The sequence below is a fragment of the Tinamus guttatus genome, unplaced genomic scaffold (assembly GCF_059628265.1).
Source record: "Tinamus guttatus ecotype Peru unplaced genomic scaffold, ASM5962826v1 Tinamus_guttatus_pri_ptg000327l, whole genome shotgun sequence".
Taxonomy (NCBI): Eukaryota; Metazoa; Chordata; class Aves; order Tinamiformes; family Tinamidae; genus Tinamus; species Tinamus guttatus.
In genome coordinates, this window is record NW_028288861.1 from 8,127,193 (window position 1) to 8,153,955 (window position 26,763).

The 26,763-nt window shown below is 51.4% G+C and overlaps 1 protein-coding gene across 1 annotated transcript in view; it reads right to left on the bottom strand.

Annotated features, from left to right (window-relative positions):
- Positions 1-1,429: 1,429 nt before the first annotated feature.
- LTBP2 (latent transforming growth factor beta binding protein 2) overlaps positions 1,430-26,763 on the bottom strand; it is an 82,642-nt gene continuing 57,308 nt past the window's right edge. The window contains 28 exon segments of the mRNA XM_088529216.1: positions 1,430-1,872; positions 5,479-5,628; positions 5,869-6,144; positions 6,665-6,832; positions 7,089-7,229; positions 7,466-7,594; positions 8,216-8,296; positions 8,441-8,632; positions 8,894-9,037; positions 9,920-10,045; positions 11,184-11,315; positions 11,557-11,679; positions 11,780-11,905; positions 12,220-12,306; positions 12,309-12,341; positions 14,345-14,470; positions 14,716-14,838; positions 15,059-15,178; positions 16,100-16,219; positions 16,415-16,543; positions 16,773-16,898; positions 17,977-18,072; positions 18,528-18,567; positions 19,004-19,026; positions 19,591-19,821; positions 20,821-20,985; positions 21,517-21,639; positions 26,354-26,428. Coding sequence (XP_088385342.1) covers positions 1,706-1,872; positions 5,479-5,628; positions 5,869-6,144; positions 6,665-6,832; positions 7,089-7,229; positions 7,466-7,594; positions 8,216-8,296; positions 8,441-8,632; positions 8,894-9,037; positions 9,920-10,045; positions 11,184-11,315; positions 11,557-11,679; positions 11,780-11,905; positions 12,220-12,306; positions 12,309-12,341; positions 14,345-14,470; positions 14,716-14,838; positions 15,059-15,178; positions 16,100-16,219; positions 16,415-16,543; positions 16,773-16,898; positions 17,977-18,072; positions 18,528-18,567; positions 19,004-19,026; positions 19,591-19,821; positions 20,821-20,985; positions 21,517-21,639; positions 26,354-26,428 — 3,572 coding nt within the window. The 3' untranslated portion in view covers positions 1,430-1,705.

A 26,763-nucleotide genomic window follows, 5' to 3' on the forward strand; every position in this document is an offset into this window, starting at 1 on the left:
TGGGACATGTGCCTACCATCCACACAGCTGAAGGAGAGGAGGCTTTTCCCTGAGCTGGCAACCTCGTCTGTTCTGGCCACTGGCAGATCTGCGGCTGGGAAAACTTTCTTTTGGTGGATGCAAAGCCAATGGCGTTTGGTGTCTCTGCAGGGATGATTCTTTCTCTAACCAATGGTTTGCACTACCTACTAACTTGGGGCTGCTGGGGGCTCCACAATCTATTTTTATAGCTTTCCTTTTAATAAAGGCTAAACAAAACTTGCCTAAGTTGTTTTCTGTGAGTGGAGGGAAGGAGGAGAAATGGAGACCATGGAGCTCTTATTTCTCAGTTCAAGACATGGATGATGGCCATGCTTTCCCTGCAGCATCCTAGCATTGGTGAGGGTGCCCTGTGGGCAGCTCATACCTCTGTTCTGCTGCTGACTGCTGGGACAATGTCTGTCTCTGCTCCTGCCCTGCTCGTCCTGCACTAACCTGAAGCAGTGCAGAAGCTCTCCAAAGACATGATTATTTTTGACATGGCCCTGCTTCCTGCTGCATGGATAAGGGCCAGTCTTCCAGCAAGAGCTCTTGAGACCTGTAAAGCCACTCCCAAACCTCAAGGCCTCTTGCCAACTGGGGGAATATGGAGACCAATGCTTAAAGTGCACCAGCCTTTTAAGTGCATGAGGCAGGCTGTGAAGAGGCCATATGTGCTATAAGTCTGCATGGGCTGGAGTTGGCTCCTGCAGCTGGGAGGGGCCTAGGTGAGATAAGCAAGTATTTGGCCTGGCAAGGCACTCTTATCCATAAGTAAGAGGAGACGAGTTGTCAGCATGAGAGGGGCAGGAATCAGTCTGCAATGATGAATGGGCCTTGCCAGACTTGGCCCTCCTGAGAGGACATGGCTCTTGTACCACGAGGCATTTCCCCTTGGCAGACAGAAGGCAGACACAGTTCTGACCAGCCCCAGTGTCTTGAGCCATAGGGCCCAAAATAAATGTTTTATTTAACAACATGACAGAAGTTCCCAGCAGATTCGCTTAAAAAAAAAAGTCACCAACAACTTTACAGAAACTAAACTGGAACTGCCCTTCCTCCCACCCACTCAGACAGCACAAGGCATGAAGGCAAAGTGCAGGGGTACGGATGTGTCCAGGACGGCTGCAGGGAGAGGTGCTGTGGGGACCCAGCAGGCTCCAGACCGTGTCTCAAGGTTAGGCAGCAACTTCAGAAAGCTGGGGTTGACCCCCGCCTTGCTCTGGCCTGGGGCAGGGTCTTCGTAGTGAGCGAGGGGGTGAGCACTCGTGGGGGGACAAGGCTTGTTCCTAGGTCAGTGCAGCAGTGGTGCTCACTTGGTGGGGGAATGAACCAGATTTTTGTGCAGTGAGGGCAGGAGACAAGGACTATGTGACAGGAGAAGGTGCCCTGCAGGCCTCTGCGAGGGGAGGCGGTGCAAGCTAGGGAGGCTCTGCTGTGGCAGAAGCAGGAGCTGGCAGTGAGGCCAGGAAGGATGGGGGCTGCAGAGGCTCGGCGCTCAGCCCTGGCCAGTACACATGCAGACACTGCTGGGAGGGACGTGGCAGGGAAGCTCTGTGCTTTGGAGGGGAAAGAGTGAAGGGCCTTGAAATAACTGGAGCCCCAGGGGCCCTTCTCTGTGCTGCCAGGTCCCAGGTCCACGAGCAGAGTGCCAAAGGGAGCACCCTCACCTGCAGCTCTCCAAGAGCTACGCTGCCGCTGGCCTCTGGGCGGTCTGGGGCACACAGTGGTGGGGCTGGGCCAGGGCCACGTAGCCCGGAAAGCAGCGGCAGCGGTAGGAGCCCTCCGTGTTCTCGCATGTGCCACCATGGCACAGAGGCTCCGGGTTGCTGACCTCCTCGCACTCATTAACGTCTGTAAGGAGAAGGGCTGTGAGCTGGTTGCGTGAGGATGCCCCGCTCCCCACACAGCAAGCAGCCAGCATCTGCCTGCGCTGCTGCCAATTCCATAGTTTCCCCCAGCCTCTCCAAGCCTCTATGTTCTTCCAGCACCCCCAGGCTGCCACCATGACCCCCCCAGCCTCCTGCACCCATCACACCAGACTGCACTCCTCTCCCCACTCCTGCCTCATTACCCTGTTTAGCACTGCTCCAGAGCAGCCCCCTTCCCCACCAAGTGTGATGTCCCCAGCATCTGGCATCCCCAGCGTTAAGACAGAGCCTCCCCTCCATCCCCCTCAGCAAGCCACACCAGATAAGGTGCCCGCCAGCACGATATGGAGCTGGGGACCACCCAAAGGAACACAAGAGCTCCCTCTGCTCTGTTAACAAGCTGTCCTACAGCGTAAGATCTGGGAGAAAGGCCAACTCCAGCCTTGGAAAATGCCCTTTCCTGATCTTAAAGGCTGGGGGAGGCACATGACAGTGACCCTGAGAGGCTGATTATCACCTCCAGGACCAGAACACAAAGGAACCTTGCGCTGTGCAAACAAGGGGTTGTTTTACTAACCTGTAAACTGGGCCAAAGTGCTCATCCAGCCGCTCTGCCGCTAGGCCAGCTGTTCACAGCAGGGAGCCCCACATGCAGCTGCACCAGCTGCAGATTAGCTCTGCTGAAGGCAGCTTTCAGGACAGTCTCTAAACTACTTTGACGTGTGGAGAGGCCACCAGCTGGGAAAATGGTTCCGGTCTGTCTCAGAGCCCTTGTTTGCAACTATAGGACCTTGAAATGCCTGCCCAAACCCCAAATTCCCATCTGACCACAAACTTCAGCCTCACCCTGAGCAGACTGGCAGTGACTCCAAACCCCAGGGAAGAAGAGTGAAGGGAGGAGGCACAACTGATTCATCAGTCCACCCAAGTGAGAGCAAAAGACTGAGCAGAGACAGACATCAGGAGGCCTGAGCAGTTCTGCACACCCACGAGCCCTTAGGTCACCTTAGCATGACTGGGGCTCTGCACAGATGGGCCACCTGTCAAAAAGAGGGAAGTAGAGCTCTAGGGATTAAGGTTTGAAGCAAAGCCTGCAGGTGCAGTATGGGGAATTACAGCAGGTGCAGGAGGGACAAGAAATAGAAAGGGGAAATGTGAGATGTCAAGACTCTCACATGTCAAGTGGAGTAAGGCAGCCTTAGCATGAAACCGAAGCAATGGTTGAACTGGCAGTCTCGGAATAAGCACAGGACTGGAACATCAGCACAGATGCGACAGGTTTGCTTAGAAGTCCAAGGAGGAAAGGATGTTAGGGAGCAAACTGAAGAGCAGGCCCCAATATAGCAAGGTTGTCTATGAAGTGCTGCCCAAGGAGACTCTGCAGGCTGCGAAGGGGTGGAAGACGGCCTTGTTGGTGTCTCCAGGGAAATATAAAAGGGGAAAGAGCAGGCAGGATGTTGCCGCAGGGTTGGCCATGGACCGCAAAATCAGGGGGAGGACTAGAACAAGCAAAAGCATCTTTAGAGCTTTTCAGAGCAAAAGCATCGGAAAGTCAGAAGCACTAGAGCTGTTGGTAGTGTGTGGCTCCAAGAGTGAGCCTCATCGCTTGAAGAGGGCAGTGGCTTTCAGTGTCCCAGGAGACACTGTCCCCAGTATACAGGGATAGCCGTATTGCCTCAAAGGACAGAGGAATTGGGGGGATCCAGCCCACACTTAGAGACAAGGGCAATACAGAAGAGAGAGACAACAGCACCAGAAATGCTTTAAAGTCCTGAATGCAGCAAGGTGTGTGAGTAAGCATCATTGTAGAGGAACTGAAGGGAAAAAATGAGAATCATTCCAGTATAAAATGGCTGCAAGTTAAGAGAAGACACAAAGGGCAAAAGGAAAGGCTCTATAAATACATTAGCAGGAAACAATGGAAAAATGTAGGTCTGCTCCTTATCAGAGGAAGAAAGAAAAGCCAGACAATGCTGAGCCAGATAGCACAGCTAACACAGGCTTTGTTCCAGCCAAAATGTTGTTCCAGCCATAAAATGTTCATTGGGATCAGACATAGTGTGGACCACGTTTAAAGTGTTTAAATGAAGGCACAAGAGCACAGGCAACGTTGTGAGAGGTAGGCTCAGGAACCAGTTACATAAAATAGTTGCATTTCATATCGTTAAAGACCTACTGAAAATCATCTTCAAATACTTAATGCTCCAAAAGTTCCTGAAAAGTTAGTGGTTTTCTCTGAGATGGAGGATAAAGGAGATCCCAGAGACATGAGGAAAGGTAACAGGATAGTTCTCTTCAAAGACGAGGAAGAATGCAAATTACAGACCACTCACCCTTACTCACTATAGCACCTAATCACTGAGTGATTAGGTCAAAACTCTCTTCCCTCCAAAGGATATTGAGGTCATTAAGCTGCCAGTGAAGATCTGTTAAGGTCTGATTATGTTAAACCAAGCTGCTTCAATTCACTGACCTGATAACTAGCCTCGCAGAGAACAAGTGGGTGTGATATGTCTTGGCCATGGTAAGGATTTCAACACACTCTCACATGACACTCTAAAGCAGAGTAAGAAAACATGGTCTCGATAGAACTACAGCAATTGCACAAAGAGTTGCAAAGCTGCAAATTAGGAAGAGCTGGCTGCTCAGATAAAGGTCCTTTAAAGTAGAGTCTGCAGGGGTCTGTCCAGATCCCTAGTCCATTCAATACTGTCATTAGCATGGACAAGGAAATGCCTATGAAATGTGTGGTTATCTCAAATTGTAAATATTCTGGAGAGGAGGCCCAAAGTTCAGACTTACTCTGATAAAGCACAGAAACAGTCCAAAAAAATCAACCAGATAAAATTCGCTGAAGACAACTATGAAGCACTGTGGAAAAAGAAACATAGTGCACAAATGCAGAATGGGGAATAAAGGGTTAGGAAGCTGTTATGCCCAGCAGCATCTGGGGAAGTAGAGGCCACAGGCTTTGTAAGAATTACTTGCATGATTGCGTCACACAACAAAGGGATGCTGGGAGCTGCAGGGAGTGCCGTGGCTAAGGAAAGAGGGAAAGAGAGTTTGTCCACCCCGCCGAGTGCCCGGGGCCCAGCTGCATTGTGCGAGGGCTGGAGACAGGATGCACGGATGCAGAGGAGATGAATAAGGAAGCTTTAGGGGCCATGGCTCACAGGGCAGAGTGCAAAGTAGTGGTGAATTCAGAGAGGACTTAGCAGGGATATAGCAACAGTGGCCGGTCATTACTAATTACGAAAATTATATGAAGCAAACTATATGAAGCAGGGTGTGATCAGCTGCTCCCCATGTTCACTATTGCACTAAGATGCACTGATTTAGCTGTCAGCAAGAAAGATCTAGGATGAATACTAGGAAGTTCTTCCCAGCTCTAAGGGAATGAAGCACCAGGAAAGCGGGGAATACTTTTTCTGGATCCTCCGACAACTGTCCCAGCTAACACCAGTAGAGAGCGGCAGCAGCTAAGAGATGCCAAGGCCATGTTGCCTTCCACAGAAGGGAGTCGGGAAGGCCCTGTACCCCTTCTGGGGCCGACCCCCTTCTGGGGCCGACAGGCTCTGCAGCAACTCACCCACGCAGGCCATGCGGGTCATGTCCAGGTGGAAGCCATCAAAGCAGTCACAGGTGTAGCCCTCCCTGACGCGCACACAACGTCCGTTCTCACAGCCATTGAGAATCCCACACTCTTCAGCCTGCAGCCCCTCGAAGCCCTCATAGCGGCCTGTGGGATGTCAAGGTGGTGTAAGAGCAGGGCGACCTTCCTTCAGCCCACAGAGGGGATGCCAGGCAGGTGGTGGGATGGCGCTGGTGAGGCTAAAACAAACTCAGAGCGTCTGAAAGCGCAGCAGGCAGAGAGAGGTCACTCCAAAGCTGGAGCGCCTTGTTGGGGTGGCACCTGCCAGGCAGTTCCACAGATACATGCTGGGTTGGAAGGCACCTCTCTGTGTCTCCCAGTACTCACCGGTTTGGCTGGGCAGGTAGCGTGGCAGGGGCTGAACTGGGCCATGGTGAAAAGGGCTGCCACGAAATTCACTGTTGGGTTCTCTCCGAGGGAAACTGGCATCAGGGTTTGCATACTCAGACTCCAGGTAGTTGTAATAGGGTCCCATATCTGGACTGGTAAGGCCATAGTGTGAATCCTCCAAACTCGGTCCATACTCATACCTAGGCCTTTCTCGGAGATCAGCCTCTCTCTCACTGTCTTCACTGGCCCCGTTGCACAGGAAAGAAAAATCAGCTACAAACAGTGAGAAAAAAGGGTTAGCATAGCCTGGCTCAATAGAGATAGGTCTCCTACAGCTGGCAACAGCATGTCCACATGAAGCCAGCAAAGGCAGGCCTGCATTCAGTAGGAGAGGGCTCCAACTCTTCATCTCTGTAACCTGCTGGTGGCGACCGTGTCTCTGAGGAGACCGGCTACTGTCTGGGGCCAGGGAGCCGTTGAACAGTGAACCCAAACTCCCAGTGTGTTCATGTCCCCTCCAGGCACTGCTGCACTTCTAAACTGAGCAGGACTGGACTTTGTGCAGCTTGAAGAGGAGCTATATGGAGCACAGAGGCACTCCCCTCTCAAACACCTTGGACTCAGTTTTCACCTGTATCCTACTCCACTATTGTATCTCAGCCCTTGGGACAACTTTGGCAATGAGGAAAATGAGAGGAGCCACAGTTGCAGTCGTACATGGCCAACCATAGCTGGCACAACCTGTCCCCCACCTCTGCCACAGGACTGACTGCCCATGCCCATGCATGCTCACCAGATGACCTGTGTGGGCAGAGCGCGCAGTTCTGACCCCAGGCTTCACCAAGCCGGCAGCAGCATTCGGTGTACGTGGTCTGCTCCCCATGCAGCAGGTCTTGGCAGATGTAGTCAGAGACTGTCTGCCAGCACACATCCAAGTGGATTTCGTACTCGTCCAGGCCATCTGAGAGTGACACAAGCCAAAGATGCTGGAAGGTGCAAGGAAGGCGCAATCCACATGTCTAGAGAGAGACAATCACGTAACCCGTATCCTGGCCTTCAGACTGGGCCTGGTGCTCAAATCCTTCAGCCTGACACTGAACCCCAACTCCCTGTTTCCTTGTCAGCAGCCTCTGGGGTTGGTGACGTCTCTGCAGGCACTCAGCTGCAGGGCAAGATGTTAGGGGTAAAGGCAGGTTGATAGCAGGGCACAGTCTTACCTGCCTGGCTAGAGAGGTTCACGCAGCGATTGCCAGTTGCATCCAGCACAAGGGGGAGGCTGCAGAAGCAGTGGTAGGAGCCAACTGTGTTCAGACACTCTCCATTGATGCAGTACACTTCATTCTGACACTCATCCTGATCTGTCAATGCACAAGGAGAGAGCAATTTTTCAGGCTGGCAAGCATGGGCAACAGGAGCTAACCTCTGCCCTGGGGGTCTCTGCCACTTCTTCCCCCATTCCCCTAGGAAGGTCTCAGGAAGCTGTTAGCCAGACCTGACCCTACAACACAGACGGCAGGGACAACAACGAATGTAGTAGCACTGCTGACCCTTCTCACACAGCATGGACCCCTTTTGCTCTTCAGGACCATCTTACCAACACACTCAAGCCTGCTAGAGTCATAGAAGTAGCCTGTTCGGCAAAAGCACTTGTAGCCTGGCACCGTGTTCAAACACTGTCCGTTGCGGCAGAATTCAGAGCCGAATATTTCACATTCATCCATATCTGAGAGAGAGATGGAGGGAGAGAGAGTGTTTCAGGTACCAGAGCCATGGTAGCAAGCCGTGCTGGACTCTATGCCTGAAGAAGCTTGCACAGCATCTCAGCCTGGACCACCAGCAGGCCCCCAAAGCGAGCTCTCCTCTTCCACCTGCCTTACGCCTGCAAGCAAATAAGGAAGCACTCACAAGCAGAGCATGAGAACAGATGACAGAGGATCTCTTTGGGCATTCCACAAACAGGAATTTCAAACATATTTCCAAAAGGTCAAGAAAAAAATCCCTGGAAGTAAAGTGTCTTGAAGCCACCCATTGAGGGATTTGGCTCAGCAACTGGAAGGGCTTTATGTCTTACTGGATCCCAGCCCTCATTTGAAACATATATGGGAGATTTCTACCAAGAAAGAATCTCTGCCAGCGGTGAGACAAGACTGGCAGAAGAGGCACTAATGGCTCAGTGATATTAAGAATCTTATTTCTCTGGATGGAGGGAGGCAGCCATTTCTTTGAGCAGGACATCAGCATTCCCTACCACCACCCTGGGGAGATAGTTCTTTGCCTCAATCTCCTTGCAGCCTTTCCACTTCCATCACTCTCTTCCCTGAAAGAAAGAAAATAGTGCTAGTACCTGTGAAAGAGACTTCTCCAGAAAGCAAGTCTTTCTGGGGAACATAACCCTTCCCAAGAGGGCAGATCTCTTCATACTCCACTGTCCAGGAGGCAGATGCCAAGGGGACATGGGAAAAAAAAAAAAAAACAGAGAAGATCATTAGTGTAACCAGACCAGGAGCAGATGGGCAGAGAACTGGCCCTACCTGGGCTTGGAAAGGGGGTGGTGAGGCCGCAGTCCTACCTGTGCCCAAGACAGGGCAGGGGTAAGTCTCACAGTTGTCACCCCAGGCCGCCCCCACAGTACAGCAGCACTCTTCTTTGGTGACGTTCTTGGCCAGGACACTATCACACAGGCTAACATCACTGATGTGGTAGTAACACTGCTTGCGCTCCATGCTGCCAGGGACATGCTCTGTCCGTCTCTCGGGGCCCTCTGGAACACAGCAAATTAGGGGTGGGACGAGGTTTTCAGGATCCCACTGCAACAGCCTATACCCAAGAGGTTCCAGAGCAGAATCATCACCAGCAATGTGGCCTTCCCCGATCCCCATCTCCTTGGCTCCCCAGCTCTTCCCAGAGAAAAGCCCACCCATACCCGAGTGACCTTTTATAAGCCTGGCAGCTCCTGGTGACCTCCCCAGCTGCACCTCACTCCAGCTAGGGCTGCCCTGCTCCTGCCATAGCTGTATCTCACCCATGGCTGCTCGTGGCTGGCACTCTCCGGCCTCTGTGTTGTACTCTTCATGGTCACTGGGGCACAGGCACAGGAATGATCCCTCCACGTTCTCGCAGAGTGCAGTCCCGCACACAGCGACCATCAGCTCACACTCATTCACATCTGCAAAGCAAGAGGCATCAATGGGTGTTCGTGGAACAAGAGTGCCACAGCACGGCTGCTCTGCACGCTGGGGAACGCTGTCTCAGTGGGGACAGTCTCTGTATGGTCTGCAGCAGCAGGTCACCTATCAACAAGGAGATGGACCCCATTTGGGGAAGAGCTGGCAGCTCTGTTAACACTGTGTCTAGACACAAGACTGGCAAGTGCATCTTGCTCTGCTCCCAGGGGATGCAGGGAGCTTGAGCTCCAGCTGCTCTGTGCCATAGGATCATAGGATGATTCAGGTTGGAAGGGACACCTGTAAGCCTCTAGTCCAATCTCCTGCTCAAAGCAGGGTCAGCTATGAGGCCAAACAAGGTTACTCAGGGCTTTACCCAGGCAGGTCTTGAAAATCTCCAGCGATGGAGACTGCACGACAGACAGAGATGACTCTCTGGACATCATTTCTGCTGCTTGACTGTCTTCATGGTGAAAAAGGTTTTCATTATATTCAGTCCTGCCCATTCTCCCTAGGGATCTGTTGAAAGACCTAACACCTTTGGAGTCTCCAGGCCCAAGAAGACTCCTTTCTCCTGCACAGAAAAGCGCTCAGTATCAACAAGACCACCACTGGCTCTTTCACAGAGCCCCACTCCTTCGCAGCCCAAATGGTATGGTGTGTTATGGGAAAACAAAGGGACAAAGACTGACTTGTTTGTGTCTAGGATTCTCCATGCCTGGACACAGTCCCTGCCTGCGTCTTGGGAAGAGTTACACACTGGAGGCACTGCTCTATGAGGGCTGTGGAGCTGATCCACACTGGCCAAGCATTTGCCAATGGATTGTCCTCACTGATCCATAGAGGAATCACAGGGGACAGGACCTCGAGCAAGTGTCTCTCACCAATGCAGTAGTGCCCGGAGGGTGAGCTCTCGTAGCCACGATCACAGAGGCAGCGGAAGGAGCCATCTGAGTTCTCACAGAAGCCGTGGCTCCCACAGAGAGTCTCATTGGCACACTCATCTATGTCTGCAGAAGAAGAGAGATCAGGAATCATCCTAGAAACCACCTCTTACAAGGGACTCCTCCAGCCCATCCACTTCTGCTCTGATCCCAAGCCACAGGGAATAGGGCAGGCATTACGTTGGTGTGAGGGGTTGGGTCTGGCTGCCCTGCTCACTCCCTTACTATGTGTGTGTCAGAGCAGCTTCCCGCAACACCCAGAGCTGTAGACAGGCCAGATGGGTAGTGGGACAAAGCAAGGTGGGAACAGGAGATGGAAGGGAAGTGGAGGAGGTGAGTGGCAGTGGTACCTGAGGCTTACATCAGCAAGAGATACAAGGATACACTGAGTGTGCAGGGCAATTGCAGAGGGGTGGGAATGAGCAGACAAATCTAGGATGTTTCCATCCTGTCTCTGACCATGCTGACTTTGGTCATTCTTCATGTGCCACAAAGCCAGGGAGGGATCTCTGCCTTGCTCCAGCCCAGAAGACTGGATGGTTGTGACCGAGTCCTCTGGCTGCACCTCACTCCCTTCCTGCCACTGTATCAGGGAGGAGTCCCTGGAGCAGCCAGGACAGCCGCCTGCCCACAGTCCATTGCTCCCAAAGCCAGGAGCAGCTCCATGTGCTCCAAGTGCTGACACAGCCTTGAGGCCGGTGTTTGGCAGCTACACCTCCTAATCACAGCCTTTCCTGAGAAACAGGAGCCTTAAAACTGCACCCCCTTTTCCTCTTCTCCCTCTGCTTGGGCCTGGAGCCTGAATTCCCAAATCAGACTCCCAAACCTAACACACTGTGGTACCAGCAGTGTTTCCTCTCACCCACCCCAGCCAAGTGACTGGCACAGGCAGTAGATCCAGCAAGCACAGCTTACTCGGGGGGCTAGAGTCCAGCCCTAGCCCTGGAAAGGCTGTAACCTGCCCAGGACTCTCCCCGAGAGGGAAAGCAACACAATGCTGTGTCTGTTCCAGATGCCAGGAAGAGAAAAGTCTAGACATAAGCAGGCAGCTCAGCCAGGAAAACAAGCTCTCAGCATTATCTGCTTCTCCACTGGCCACGCGCTTCCTCATCTGTCTTCTACCCCCACACCCCTGGCAGAGATGTCCCGCAGCCACCTTGCCCTTGACAGAGGGAGGGAGAGGGACACCCAGAGCTGTACTCACCAATGCAGTCACCCAGAGGGGTCCAGTGGAAACCAGGCTGGCAGCCCATGATACAACGGTAGGAGCCCAGGCTGTTCTGGCACCTCCATGCACCACAGATGGCATCCCCATATTCTTCACACTCATCCACGTCTGCAGGCCAGTGCCAAGAGGTTCCAAAAGAGTGCAAAGGGACAAGGGCAGTCAAATAAGGACCCTGCTCGCCCACTGCAGAGCCTCAACCAAATTGAGTTTGCTGGAAACCCTGAGCTACTGAGAAGTCATCAACAACTTTGGACATGGGAACCAGGATGCTCCATCCCTGCACCAGACAGAGGTTACATCCTTCCCTCTGTGTCTCAGGGGTGTGATCTCCCCCAGGATGAACTCTCACCTATGCAGTCATCAGTCTCCTGGGAGTGCTTGAAACCATTCTCACACAGACACCTGTAGGAGCCTTCTGTGTTCAGGCACTGGCCTTGCAAGCACCGGGACTTGTCTGCGCATTCATCCACATCTGCAAGAACAGGAAAAAAAAAAAGTCATTTGGGCTCTTACAACAGGGGCCGAGGAGAAAGGCAGGACCTGAGGTATGCTCCTGCCACTTGCCAGCTCACCTTGGCAGCTGACTCCACCAGCCGCACTTGAGAAGCCAGAAGCACAAATGCAGAAGTAGGATCCATGGCTGTTGAGACACTCACCATTGGGGCTGCAGATCTCACTGTTCAGGCACTCATTCACATCTGCAGAGGGAGAAGAATCAAAGCCATGCACTCAGATCTGGGAAACATCCCTTACCCAAGGCATGTGGATAGTCCCCCACAGTCCCTTAGAGGCAGCTCTCCAGGGCTCCTGAACCCCCTGGCTTTCTTGCCATTGAGAAAAGGGAGGCTCTTCCCCATCCATGGTGCCCTTGTGTTTGGCCACCCTATGGGTGTGCCCAGCATGGAGGCATCACCAGATTTGGTACTGGAATATTCCCTGGTGAGAGAAAAGCAAGATCCATGAGGATGCTAAATGTTGGGTACTCAGAGGGTTGCAGGGATGTCACTTGTACCTTCACACATGGTGCTGTTGATGAGCTCAAAGCCAGTCTGGCAGTGGCACTCATAGGAGCCTGGAGTATTCCTGCACTCTCCCCCACACACCGAACAGCAGGATCTTCACACTCGTCCACATCTGTTCAAACAGAAAATCACAGTAGAGAGTGAGGCCCCAGCTGCAGCCACTGCTGGCAAAGATCCCCACCACACCCGGCATTCACAGACAAACTTCGACGATACTAGCTCCAGCATCCACCTCCACTGGAGCTCTGCTCTGGCTACCATGACCACCAGGAGCCCGGTGCAGAGCCACGGCTGCTTACAAACCTTCTGTTTAGTCAACTGCGCAAGAGCAGACATCAACCCAGCACCAGCTACACCTTCCCTGGCTCTGCTTTCCTACCAGCCACATTTGCCTATGATGCCTCTCTGTACAAAGGCAGGGATCTATATCAGCTCTTATCCAGCTGTAGAGCTGCCAGCAAATCTTCTCACCTCTGCTTCCCCAGGCCTTAGTCAGAGCTCAGACTCTGAAGGTTTTGCTCACAGGAGAAGACAGAGTTGATGCCTTCCCTCTAATGGAGAGCTGTGCAGTCCATGGGGAATGTGGCTGCGAGGCAAGGACAGAAGACAAGTCTCGATGCTCAGCTTCAAAGCAGCAATGTTCCTTGCTTCGCCTTCTGCAGGACAGATACCTAAAAGGGCTTTGCTCTCCTTTTCAGAAACCATGAGCAAGGCAGAATGAAGGAGAGCTGGAGTTTAGGAAGCAGAGGACATGCTGGCGGAGAAGGTCCCATTCTACCATTCTCTCCTGCCAGAAGCTAAAGCACTGAGACTGGCACTCAATGCAGGGACCTTCTCTTCCTTTCTGTAGAGCACTGAGCGTGCTAAAAGCGTAAGTGATCACTGCTCCCTATCACCCCAGGGCAAGATAGTACCAAACTGCTCATTTTTGAAGGTTTGCAAGCAACAGGGATGCTCTTGCATCCCTTTGAAATGAACCATGACCTAGTTTATCACAAAACTATCACAAAACCCTTATCATTCTTCAAATACAAAACCCAGATCCAGAGACAAGGCCACCAGCTGAGGAAGGGAAGAACATGCCATCCTGCCATTGGGTCAGCGTGACCCGAACAGCACCAAACCCTGATAATGAGCCCTTGTGACAAAGCCAGGGCAAGGTGGCTGGGAAATGGATCATATGGAGTCTTGGAAAAGGGGGAGGGTATACAGAAGGGACCAAATCCAAGCACAAACTGAAACACAGTGAAATCCACTTGAACACAAGAAAATGCTTCTTCACTGTGGGAACAGCTGAACACTGGAATAGGTTATCCAAAGAGGTTGTGGGATTTCCATCCTCAGGGATTTTCAAAACCCAGCTGGATAAGGTCCTGGACAACCTGCTCTAGTTGACCCTGCTAGAACAGGGGGCATGGACCAGATGATCTCTAGAGGTCCCTGGAACTCCCACTGTTCTGGGACTCTGTGAAAGCATGTTCTTTCCATCTCACCTAAAAATCAGATGGAAAGTGACACCATTTCACAGTATATTTCTCAGCTACCAATACAGAGGAAAAGAGAGGGGGGAAGGCACCATTTTTTATCTTACTGGAAGTCTCCATACAGAAGAAAACTTCAGAGATTCACATCAAAGGCAAACTCCTCCAGGACAGTGTCTGCCACCTATGCGGAGGCTGCAGAGTCCCGTGGCTCTCTAGAGAGACATTCTCCATCCATTAGACTATCTTTAACCAAACAGCTTTGCCAGCTCTGTCCTCTTCCTTCCCTTGCCCAAAATATGGAACCTGCTTTGAGCTAACTCTAATGATATCCCAGGACATTCCCTGGGAGTCAGCAGTCAGGGAGAGGAGAGTTTTTCCTGTCTGTGCTGGGGCAGTCAAGCTGTAGGGCTGAAACTGTAGTGGGCCCTCTCACGCGGGTCCCTTTCATGTAGTATTAACTTTCTACTGCACATACCTGGCACACCAGAGCCCTTGAACAGTAAAGATCTAGAGAAGGATTGTGAAACTATATAAATCTTCAGGCCCCACCAGTAACTCAGCTATGGCTGTGTCCCTCCCTTTCCTGGGAATTCACTGTCCCAGCACCCATTCTTCTGTGCCTAGGAGATACCTTTACAGGTGCTGCCATCGCTGGAGACGACATAGCCAGAATCACAAGTCACGCAGGAGTAGGAGCCCTCGGTGTTGAGGCACAGTCCAGAGGGACAGGTAGCCACTGCTGTACACTCGTTGATGTCTGCATAAATCCACACGCGGGATAAGTGGGAAGGATGGAGGGAAAACATGAATGGGGGGACCAGGAACAGGGGAGCCAGGAGCAGCTGTGCTGAGGGAACAGGCTAACACTGGGGCCAGAGGCTTAGTGCCCATTATTGGCACTTGCAGAGACAAGCATTCAGGAAGAGCCCAAGAAAAGTTCTGGATTGGGGGCATGACACTTCTGAGGGAGATGATAGGTCTAAACTAAGAGCTCCCCAGTACCTTGGCAACTCTTCTCATCAGGTACCACCTCGTAGCCCTGGTAGCAGGAACAACGGAAGGAGCCGTCCAGGTTGACACAGTGTCCATGAGCACAGGTCCCCTCCACAAGGCACTCATCCACATCTACATGACATAGCAAAGGTTGCTCAGAGCACGGCAAGGGTGATCAGAGATCTCCTGGGCCATCTCAACTGCCCAAACCAAAATGGTGCTGTGCTCTGGCCATAAACACTGTCCATCACTTCGGAAAACATGTGGCACTTGCCTCCCTCCCTGTTTGTGCTTGTCACAGCACAGTCATGAGGGTAGAGGATGCCTTGCTGAGAGTATTCAAGTTCCTCACCAGTGCATCTCCCGTTCCTGGCCCGATAACCATCTGGACAGCTGACACACTTGTAGGATCCTAGGGTATTGATACACTTCCCATTGGGGCAAGGGCTGGGATCCACACACTCATTGATATCTGCCAAAAAAACACACTCCTTTCAGGATCCAAAAAACATACAGGTGTCTCCAGAACATCCCCTGTGGCTGGAACCTCAGAGTTCCCCTTCAAGACAGTGATTCCCAAGGACAGGAGTGCTGAGTTTGTCAGGGATTTGGCAATATTTGTTAAGAGCCTCACTTACTATTTGGGAACCTGCACCTAACCCTGAAGACTGAAATAATCCAGCAGTGCAACTCACTGCCACAGGACATCGTCAAGATAAATGCTTACATATACAGAGAGGGGTTGGATCTATGCTGGGTTGTTTCACCAGGGACTTTCATAACTAGATTAGGATGCAGTCTCCTGATCATGAAATCCTTAAAGCCTGGCTGTGTGGGGGACGGCAGCATTCTGTGCACACCCTAATTTCTATATTGTACCCTTAAATATTTTCCCACACTCTGTTGGAAAAAAAAGTTACTAAAGAAGAGGGAGTTTTGATTGGGCAGCTCATATGTTCACAAGATCAAATGCTCTGAAAGGCCCAGGACATTTCAAGTGAATGGGATGCTGTGGAGACAGATGGCATCAGTCTCTGCACCTTGCTCTCCCTTCAATACATTGGGCAGCACAGGGCTATGGTGAAAGAGTCAACCTGACACTAAAATGCACAGCCATCTCTTCCCAAATTGGAAAGCCAGCACAGGCTGCAGAATTCTCTGTGGGAAAATAGGAGAAGATCTAAAGATAGCTCTCCTCTCCCAGCCCAGAAAAGCCTGTTGCTCCTGCAGGGCAAGGCAGGGACAGGTGGCAATCACAGGAACCACAAGGCAGGCAAGAATGGGTGGATTCATCCTCTTTTCCATGAGGAGTAACTAAGCAGTGACACGAGGTATTCAGCTCTGCACAGAACTGGTTTGTAGAGACAGGAGGAGAGGGAGCAAGCAGCTTCACCTTCGCACTGTCCTCTGGGGTTCATGACAAAGCCCTCCTTGCACTCGCATCGGTATGAGCCAGGAGTGTTGATGCATTTCTGCCCGGGGCATGCAGAGGGCTGGTCACATTCATCCTGATCTGGTAACACAGTGGGAAATAGTGCTGAAGTCATCCCCTTCCGGAGTGGGGAAGGCTGGGTACAAGAGAAGAGCTGCTCCACTTGCAGCAGGCTCTGCCCGGGGAAGCACCATATCAGGACTCTCCTCCACCCCCATCAAAGGTTACTCCTCTTCCTGGTGGTCGCAGCCCTGGGCTAGATGGCAAATCACTTACCCTGACAGGTCTGCTTGTTCTCTGAGACGATCAAGGTGTACCCAGAGTAGCAGAGGCACACATAGGAACCCACATTATTGATACAGTGGCCTTTTCCAGCACAAGGATCCTTCAGGCATTCATCTTCATCTGGGCTCAGGCAAGAAAGGCAGTCACCATTAGCAGCTCCCTGCTGACCCTCCCTCCAGCCTGAACTCCATGGGCTTCCCCAAATGGGAAGTCTACACAAGAGATTTAAGGTCAGTGCTGCACAGAACTGTTAGTGCCTCACATGCCAGCCTGCCTGCTGCACTCTGTGGGGCTCCAATGCCCCACATCTCCTGGCTCACCTCTCAAAACAAAAAAGATGTCAACGTACCAACGCAGGTGAGGCGGTGAGGGTGCAAGTGAAAGCCCGGGTGGCACAAGCATCTGTATCCATCCAGGGTGAGCACACAAGCACCTGCTCCACAGGAGAGAGGTGAAGAGGCACAGCCACTGGTCCCTGGATGGAGAAAGCATGAGGTTGGGGGCAGCACTGCAAGGGAGCAAGAAGTCCAAGGTCTGTGTCTTGGGTCCCCACTAACAATTTCCTGGGAGACTGCTGTCTCCGTGGTCCCTTTTGGATAGCAATGGAGCTGGCTCAGCTTGCCCCTCTTATCTTCACATAACCTGTGTCAATGGGGCTGTAGGGAGGACATGTCATTCTCAAGTGCACACCCTGCCACCTCCTCTGGCCCTGAGTTGAGCTGGGATGCCCCAGCCGCCAGCATCACTGAGCTCCAACCTCACAAGGTGCCGTATGACACCAGCCAGCCCCATAGAGGCAAGAGACCTCAGAGGAGAGCTGGTAGCAAAGCACAGCACCCAGAGGCTCCTTGGACAACAACAGGCTGGGACACTCACCTGCCTTCCCACCATGCCACCGAAGAGCGGACAGACAGTGGCGGGGAAGCAAAGGGGTGCAGGAGAAGGCCAGCAGTGACACTGCACAGCCCTCAGTGCTCAGTGAGGCCCAAGGCCAGACCAACCTCAAACAAAAGGCTATTGATGGAGGCACATTCCATAGCAAGGTGCCTCCGCCAGGCCTTCTCCCAGAGGTGCTCCAGCCCCACGCAGAGGAGCACAGACTACGCTCCCAGACACTTAGGCAACCCTGTAACAACAGAATTCTTGTTATCCACGCAGTAAACAACCCACCCCCGGGAGCCACATGCTTCCCCTTCCACTCTGACTTCCCAGTGACTCAACAATCCACTACAGAGGGAATGGTGCCAAAGCCACTAGAGTAAGCGCGTGATTCCCCCTACTCTGGGAGTCACTGCCATGCTGTGTCAGACAAACAAACTGCAGGCAAGGAAGGGCACAGGATCTTCCTAGGCTGGGAGCAGTCAGAGTCAGGCTGTGGGGCAGTGACAACACTCCAGGGTGTTATGCTATGGACTTTTGTACAGGAAGTCAAGTAGGGCAGGTGGGAAGACAAGAGAAAAAGGAGAAAGCACCAGCACAGAGCTGCGGACACAATTTCCTTGTAGTTTCAGACACATAGAGGAGGGAAATCCCCCAAAGCTGTGGACACCCACCTGGGCCTTGTGCTGACGTCTGTGTTGGAGATGCATCAATGTCAGGGGTAGCAATGCCCACCGTGGGGAGGACATGTGGGGGCTCTTCCTTCTCTGCTGAGGTGATTGAGGAATAGTAAGAAAGACATGATCTCCAGCCTGGGACCCCAGGCACAAGACCTTCCCATTCTGGTATCCCAGCACCCACAGTTCTGAGACAGCTTATAGGAAAATGCAGGGGCGGTGTCAGACTCTGGTGCAGAAACTTTACCATCTTGTTATTAAAAATAAAAGAACAAACAAAATCTTATTTATGTCACTCCCTACAGAGCTAGCATGGCTTGCAGCAGAGGCACCATGTCCCCACACCCCTACAATCACACATCATCCGCTCCAGAGCCCCAGATGATCTCTGATCATCTGCCCACTGCGTAACGTTGGCTCCCTCTGCCTGACCCTCAGGCAGATCAGCCAAGAGCCCATCCTGCCCAGTACTGCCTGGTGTTATGCAGAGAAGGAGCTCAAAGCTCTTCTCTACTACCATCTTGACCGCATGCCAGCTGGGCACTTACCAGTGTGTGTGGCAGGCTCTGGGGTGGCCTCAGCAGGGCCCTGAGGGACAGAAACATTAGACATCTCTTTTCACATGAACGTAGCTGAGGGGCAATTTCCCCAGGACACTTTCCCACTCCCTTCCCCAGCTCCTCTTGCTCTCTGAGACACTGCCATGGGAAGAGCTGGTCCCATGACTGGGTGCACATGGCAGGACTACATTATTCTGAGAACCCCATCCTGAACAAAGCAGAGTTCCTCTGAACTTGACATTCTGATTTCTCAAGTTAGCCACTGTGTTAGGTAGGGTAACTGGTGGGGCAATGACTTCAGCTACAGCAGCTCAGGTGGGTCTGTAGTTCACACTGCCAGCAGCTATTTGCTCTCCTTAGTCCTATCTCAGATGACATTTCACACCTCCCCACCACCTATCTGTATGATCCACGTGGCTCTTCCTGCCTACCATGGCACCACAGATATACACAGACTTACTCACCTGCCCAGTAGGAGAAACTTCACCTGGAAAGTGAAAGAGTGCATGGTGAGTAGAGACAAGGTAGTTTGCCATCCTTTCTGAGACCTGGCTGCTCTAACATCACCTAACTCCCAGACACTGCCACTGAGCCCCTCATTCTCCTCAATAAGAGCTTGTTCCCAAAGCCAACACATCAGGACTCCTCTCCCACACAGACCCCAGGACCTTCCACTCCAGTAGATGCTGGCACAAGTCACCAGTCACACTTTCCTCTGGCTGTACTGGACAAATGACTAAGGACTGCAGCGCCAAAGCTCCTACATAGACCTGAGGTCCAAGCAGAGGTAGTATGGCCACGCAGAACCATCTGCAAAGATATAATCACAGGAGCCAGGAACACTCAATCTCATCTCCAAAGGCTTGATGAGGCTTTGTCTAGGGTCCTGGGGATACTGCTTGGACTGAAAGACACCTTGCATAGCCACATACATACAGAGAGCTCTTATCAGCTAGAAATTCTGCCACGGGGACAAGATAGGCATTGGGAATTTGCCCTTCCTTGCTATAGGCCCTGATGGATCAGCTTTGAGCATTAAATCCCACACTACCTTCTCCTGCTGAGGTGTCAGGATGGAGGAATGTCTCCATGACGCTCCCATGCAAGCTGTCCTGCAGTTGCTGTCTTCTTCCTGCCCAATCTAATGTCCAGTTGTGGCTTTGCCTTTGCTCTTCCAAACTGAGAGGTAGCTCTTCTGCCTCTGCCTTTCTCATGGACAGGCGGATATCAGAGCTAGAGTAGGTGTAGCCATGTCCTGCTGGGCAAATCTCCTTGAAGCCTTCTGTGAGGGAAAATCGAGCCAAGTCTTTAGAGGGCAGGGGGTGAAAAGAAGGGCTCATCCAGAGATTACAAATTTAAAGCCTGGCTTATAGCACTCAGACTTGAAGGTGAGACACTGAAGAAAGGAATGAAAATAGATAGGCCTACAGTGTCCATATGTTAACACAGGTGACAGCTTCTCCCATCCTTTCATCTTCTGGAGATTCCTATGAGTTATATCATGGTAAAAACTCAACCAGGCTGCAGTGAGTGGATGCTTCAAGTAGAAGGAATTGGCCCACAGTGCAGGTTGGTTTTCTAACAAACAGGTTCTGGACGGCATTCCTGGACACCAAAAACTACATCTACCCATCTATCCCCTAGAACACTCCTGCTGGGAAGGGATCGTGCCACATGAAGGTTGAAGCTGAGCAAGGGAGCAGATAAAAGCCTCTGGTACCTTGGCACTGAGGACTTTGCCCATCACTCAAGATACTCTACACAAACTACCTGCAGATCTTTCCCATCCACAAGGAATTCTGCAGTATTGTCTCTTTTCCACTACACGCTGAGAGATGCTGAACTCTTCCTCCTTACCTGGCTGTCACTCCAGCAGGAGATGAAACATTCATTTTAAAGGAGGCAGTGAGATGGAAAGAGCTGCCAAGCACAGCTAGGCACAGACATGGCTGTGTTCTCCCTTTGGTGCACTCTGTTTTCCTATCAAGAACTTCTTTATCTGCCTGATTACCCAGGTCTGCTCCCTGGCCTGTTATACCTGTATCACACGTCTGCTTCTGCATCATTCTGCTCCAGGTCTTGCAGCCAGATACATGGTCTAGTGCTGTGTCTCACAGACCTCTGAGCTCAAGCCCCGGTCTGTGCACTGTTCCTTGGACTGTATAACCCCTGTCTCATTGTGGGCTGGCTGCAAGCAAGAAGCTAGAAGAGAATATAAGTTCGAACAAGTCAAAGCCCAAATCTAATCACAGCAGACAAAGCCCAAGTGGGAACATCTCACCTGAACCAGGCATGGGGCACTTGTCACAGTTCTTCCCCCAGCCCTTGCCAACACGGCTGCAGCAGCAGATCTGCTGGGTGATTCGATGGGAGAGGGGGAAGGAGCACACACCTCCGGCCACTGAGCGGTAACACAGTCCCTGCTCCATGGACACTGCCTTGTCCGCTGAAACACAATGGTAGGGTCAGCCTGGCATCCAGCTCTACACTGACCCAGGAGAGAAAGGATGTTCAGCCTCTCCACCTCAGTCCTCTCTTTGTGCTCTCCAACCTAAGAATTGCCCCATCCTCATCCCAGAAAACACTCCAGGCCAGCACTCAACAGGCCATTATCCCCGCCTGTGTCAGTTCTAAGTAAATTCATCTCCTATGGGAGCTCTGTCAAACAGGGAGGCTGCTCTCCTCTGCTACTGCACTGGGTTCTGCAGTGAACAGGAACAGAAGACCATGAGAGGCTTATGGATAACAGCCCTGGCTGAAAAGGGCCCTAGGTATCCATGCATAAAAGCACAAGACATCTACAGGCATGCAGTGTCTCCCCCTGCACCCAGACCCCCTTGCAAGAGGCATGAGGTAAACTGCAGCCCGCTTAACTCTTGGTCTGTGAGGTCCTCCTCACAGACACATTCTGTGACACCTGGAGGGCCTTGGGCAACTGCCCCTTCCCAGCCTGTGGGGAGTTGTCTGGAGCACTTACAGATACAGTGGCTGCGGGATGGGTCCAGCATGGTGCCAGGTTTGCAGGTGCAGCGGAAGCTACCACGGGTGTTCACACACTCAGCATCCTTGCACAACCCCTGTATCAGGCATTCATTGATATCTGTGTGGAAGAGAAAGACTGACTTAGCCAAGAGACCTTGACCTTGGTGCCTAGTTAGGGCCTAGGAGCCCTTGCTGGGTGTGAGAAGGGCTGTGAGATAGACAAGAGCCTTATTTTCTCCCCTGCTGCTCACCAGCCTCCAAAGCCTGGATGTTGCCTGCAGGTTGGTCACACTGAATCAGTTCACTGTTCTCTCGATGCCTCCTACCCTCCTACAGGCTAAGAGTGAATCCAAGCAGCAGAAGGTTGATGCTATCCCTCACCTCCCAGATGAGCTGGTCTTAGTGCAATCAGAAAACAGTGGTGTAGAAGGCAGCAGTCGCTCGCCTTGTGTGCCAAGGTGCTCCTACAGAGAGGTTAGGAATCTTCTTTGTCATGGCATTAGGGACAGCTAAGCCAGAGCTCCTCAAGAGCTTCCAGGAAGGGTTAAGTGAGATGAGTGTCCCGAGCAAGCACTGGCAGAGGCTCTGGCTTAGTCACAGCTCTTGGAAGATGGATGAGGTAGGGAATCTGGGAACTGGCATGATGCTCTCATCAGCCGGGACATTTCAGCCTTATATCCACACCACTTGGCTGCCTCATGCCACAAAGTCTTGTTTCCCAGGTCCCTTGGATAAGCTCTCTATAGTCTGTCTGGCTGTAGGCATACGGTCCTCTCTGTCACTGCCTGAAGTTCCACTTGCTCTTTAGTCTCTGGGGCTTGCTGTGATACAATTGCCTTTCTCAAATGGGAAGGAATTATCATTCTTACTGTTTACCCTTAGCTCTGTGCTGTCAGATCAGGTGATGTTGATGCTACTCTGTCATTGCCCCTGACTTCAGGTCCCCCTAGCCCAGAGCCTCCCATCAGATACCCAGGCTCAGAACCAGGTCTCAGACACGCAGGTGTCCTAGGCAGCCTCTGAACTGAGCACTGAACTGGTGGGAACCTCTGTGGTGACAGCAGTCCCACATCTGCTGCACAGCTTGCTGCAGCTGCAGAGATGGATATCAAATGAGCACTCTGCTCAGAATCCTCATGGAAAACAGATGTGGTGCCTCTAATGAGCCACCCTGCTAAGATTGCTTTTACAGCCCTCAATTTTGTGTTTGTGAGCCTTGATTGGCAGGGAAGTCTTCTCCTCTAACTCAGCCCTTGGTCCTGCTAGTCTGAAGCCAGGTGTCACAGAGGATCTTTGCTGAGAAATATGGTGACATTCCACAGAGAGTGACTGATTCTCACACAGTGACCAAGTGCCAAGCCAAATTACAGGGAGCCAATCTCCAGCTTGTCACTGTAGTGAACAGGTTGCCTAAGCAAAAAAGTCACCTAAGTTCAAGCACTGTCTCTGTCACTGACTTAGCATGCAACATAAGACAAAGTCCTTGGGAAGGGAGCCTTTTGGAGCTGGAGCATCACTGCTTGCTGAAAGTGGGGCTATCACACAGCCGGCCACAACAGCCAGAGTTTTGACTTAATGATCTGAGAGGTCCCCTCCGGTCCTGTGCTCTCGAAGTCCTTCTTTCATCCCACCAGCAGCTCCATATATGGTCTGTAAGGATCAGGCCATGATTGATCAATTGAAAGTACTGATGCTACAGGGGTGCACAGCAGTCTACAGGGTAACAGGATTTGCTGTGCTGACCTAGTGATGGCCCTTCTCTAGTTTCTGCTGCAAATGTTTCAGCACATGATGGAGACCAATTTAATCCCAAGCTCCTCCTATCAGGGTGGCAGAGTCAGTCCCTTGCATGCCTGACCATCCTAGAGCCAAGAAAGGACAGCTCCCAAGCTCTCTCTAGACAGGCAGGTGTCAGTGAGTCCCAAACAGAAACCTCCTCCTCCACAGAACAGAATTAGTGGCCTCAGAGCTGATAGATAGCAAAGTTCAATGCAAAGAGGAGCAATCAACAAAAATTTTCTGTGCTGGATGATACAAAAATCCTGTGCATAGCTGTGCCATTTGCCTATCCCTCTCTTCATGCTCTGGGAAGACAGGGTGGCTGTTAACAGCACTGTGACAAGCACTAGTCTCCTGCCTTGTGCCAAGTATAGGACTGAGTTCATGAGAAGCAGCATCAGCAACCAAATGTGCTAGGAACCTCACTCAGAGAGAGTTTGAGATCTCCAGAATAGCCTCGAGGGGCATCCGTGTCACTCTCTGGCACTACTTGAATGTCTTGTCATTCTGACACACCAAATGGATGAGGTGTTTGGTCTATGTATAAGCAAAGGGATTGAAGGGATTAGAGTAATGAGAGTGCAAGACAAACAAGCACCAAGGGCTCGGCTTTGTGCATTTAATTTAAAACAGGGCCACATCCTGGCCCTACTCCAAGCCCCTCTTTTCCACTGGCAGTCAAAGACTTACCCACAGTGGAAACCGAGGGGAACAGAAGCAGGCAGGCAAGCTCCGCACCACGCGCTCCTAATCCCTGCGGCATGCCAGACACCCGCAGGAAGAAGCAAAGGGGCCTGTAAATCGCTAACATAACCAAAAGGTGTCTCATCTGCTTCTTCCTGCATCGACCCATTGCATCAACCCACTTCCTGCATCAACCCACTGGTGCTCCACAGAAACATCCATGCTGGAACAGGCAGCCTGCAGCATAAAGGTGCAGGTTGGTTTATGCTGGTCTGTGATGAGCAAACAGGACCTTAGTTAGCAACAGACACAATAATATATGGACATCAAGTGAATGTCCAGTGCAGTGACCACAGGATATTCTAGACCTCCCTAACATAATCTCCAGCTCACCCAGCCAGCAGTCCCCAAAACAACTTCTGTCTTATGCATTGCAAGCTCATTATTCCTTCCAGTAGCATCCTCCTTGCTGGTCTAGGCAGCACCGAGAGACTCCTTGGCTAGTGAGAGGACACCCTGTGCTATTCACTTTAGCAGCCATAGTTCTGAATCCTCCAAGCTGTTGTTAATCAGAGACAATCAGCAGTCACTGAACATGCTGCGGCTCTCAGGCCTCTGCTGCTGGTGTAGGAGGATCTGTGTTGTGTGGCTGAGCTCCCTTTTAGGAAATGAGTCTGGAGAATGTCTCCCGGAATCTGTATGGATTGTGGAAACTGAAACCCACCCTGTACTGGATATTCCTGACACTCTCAACTCAGATTCACTACAGCTTGTTCCTGCTTGATGGGATGCAGTAAGCTAAGGAAAGGAGTTCCTATAGAAGGAGTATTTGTTCCTCTGCGGAAAGGCACCAGAGACAACCCTTCCTGTCCAGGAACAATGTGAGATGGGTTTTTGCCTGGGTCTTCCTCTAGTCACTCGTCAATGCTCTAATGAGAGCCTGAAAAACCAGAGATCAGTAAAATGGTCATTCAGCTCCTTCTCAGCTCAGCATTTCTCCTACGGCCAATGGTCTCAGGAACCATCGAGTCTCATCAGCTTCTGCTCTCCTCCTAGCTGGGCAGGGAAGAGGGACATTTGCAGCCTCTTTCTCCGTCTCATCAGCCAAATTGCTCACTCTAAACCTTGAGGTTCTGGGCTTCCTTACATGCATCCCACAGCCACAGCAAAGATCAGGAATGTACCTAGAGGCTGCAGATACTATCTCCCGAAAAGTATCTCTCTACCCTGGCTTACAAAGGAACCTGCGGAAGTGCATAACTCTGCTTCATGATTTTCCCTGTGCAAAAATATCTTTCTAGACAACTCCATATCGCCATGTCCCTCTGTTTCTCAGCCTCACCCTGCTCCAGAGAGAATGCCAACCCTGAGCAGGCACCATATGTCTCTGCTCACTGACACCAGTCACTCATGCTGCTCTGCTCCTCTGGCTCCAGTTTAGCATCTTCAAGTAGCTCCTCCAATCCACAGCAGCCAATGGCTGCAGAAGGATTGAGATCTAAGCACCACAGGGAATAGAAGCCATTATGTTATTGAAAATTCTCCCCCAGGAAAATGGGGATAGACTGAATCAGTAATTCAGCAAGCATGGTGGAAAGTCCCAGCTAAAAATGAGTCATTCGATTGCCAGCCCTGGGTTTGCATGGCGAGGGCCCAAGCTCCCTGCTGCAACATCTACATGACACCTCTTAGCTTATCGTGAATCACAAAAATGGAACCATAAAATTCCATTTCAGTCAGAACACAGAAAACACAAAGACTGTGGGCCAAAGACACCAAATAATTATGAACAGGGGAAAAGTACAGGATGATGCCTTCCTCATATGGAGCTGAGGGACTGTGGGGGTGAGAATGTATAGACCCCAGCAGTGTGCAGCAGGCAAGCAGAGCCTGGCAGCATATTCAAGTTATGAACTCAGAACAGAAGGATTCACTTTTATGGCACTCTCCCATTTAGAAAAAAGAGATACATGAACCAGCAGAAAATCTTCTGAAACTTTTCAGGCGACAAATCTTCTGTTACTTCAGACTACAGGAGAAGTGCTTTTACACATACACTTAACACAGCAGCAATGTATATCCTTACCGTGTATGTACAGCAGGCAACTGAAGTCAAAATTAAGAATGTCAGTAGTATTTATCAGGTAAGATTCCTTGTGTTGGCCTAGTTGTGAGCTGACTATGTTTATGAGCTGAGTCATGCAGCCCAGTGTTACTTGGTTTTTTTCACGCTTGATGGAAGCACAGGGATTTTTATCTTTGTAGATCTGTATCAGGGAAGTTAGATAACTGTTTTACTTGTGTGGATAATTATTACTCTTTCTAAGGATGTGGGAAGGCGACAAAGGAAAAAAGATCAGCATCCTTACCTTGACAGTGGCTCCTATTCAGCCTCTTATATCCCTGGGGACACTCCACATGTCCATTCTCTATCACAGGGTGTGCTGGGAAGAAAGCAAACAGTATGGGAAAGAGCAGAGACAACCACTAGGGCTTTATTTTCTTTTCCTCCTTCCTTGCTTCATGCCTACCTTACCAGCTACTGAACATGCGCTCAGTGTTCTGTCCCACTTTTCCCTCTCTTGCCCTATCTTGTCTGCCCATACAAGCCCCCTCCCCGTGCTATGGCTTGTGTGCCTCTTCATTACAGACAGTAGAAAACCCTCGTCATGATCATGCCCTCCATTTTTGTGTTCAACCTCTCTACTACAGGCATTAGAGTGATCACCTCCAAAAAATGCCCTTCGCAGGGGGCCTACAAGCTCTTTCTCCTCTGTAA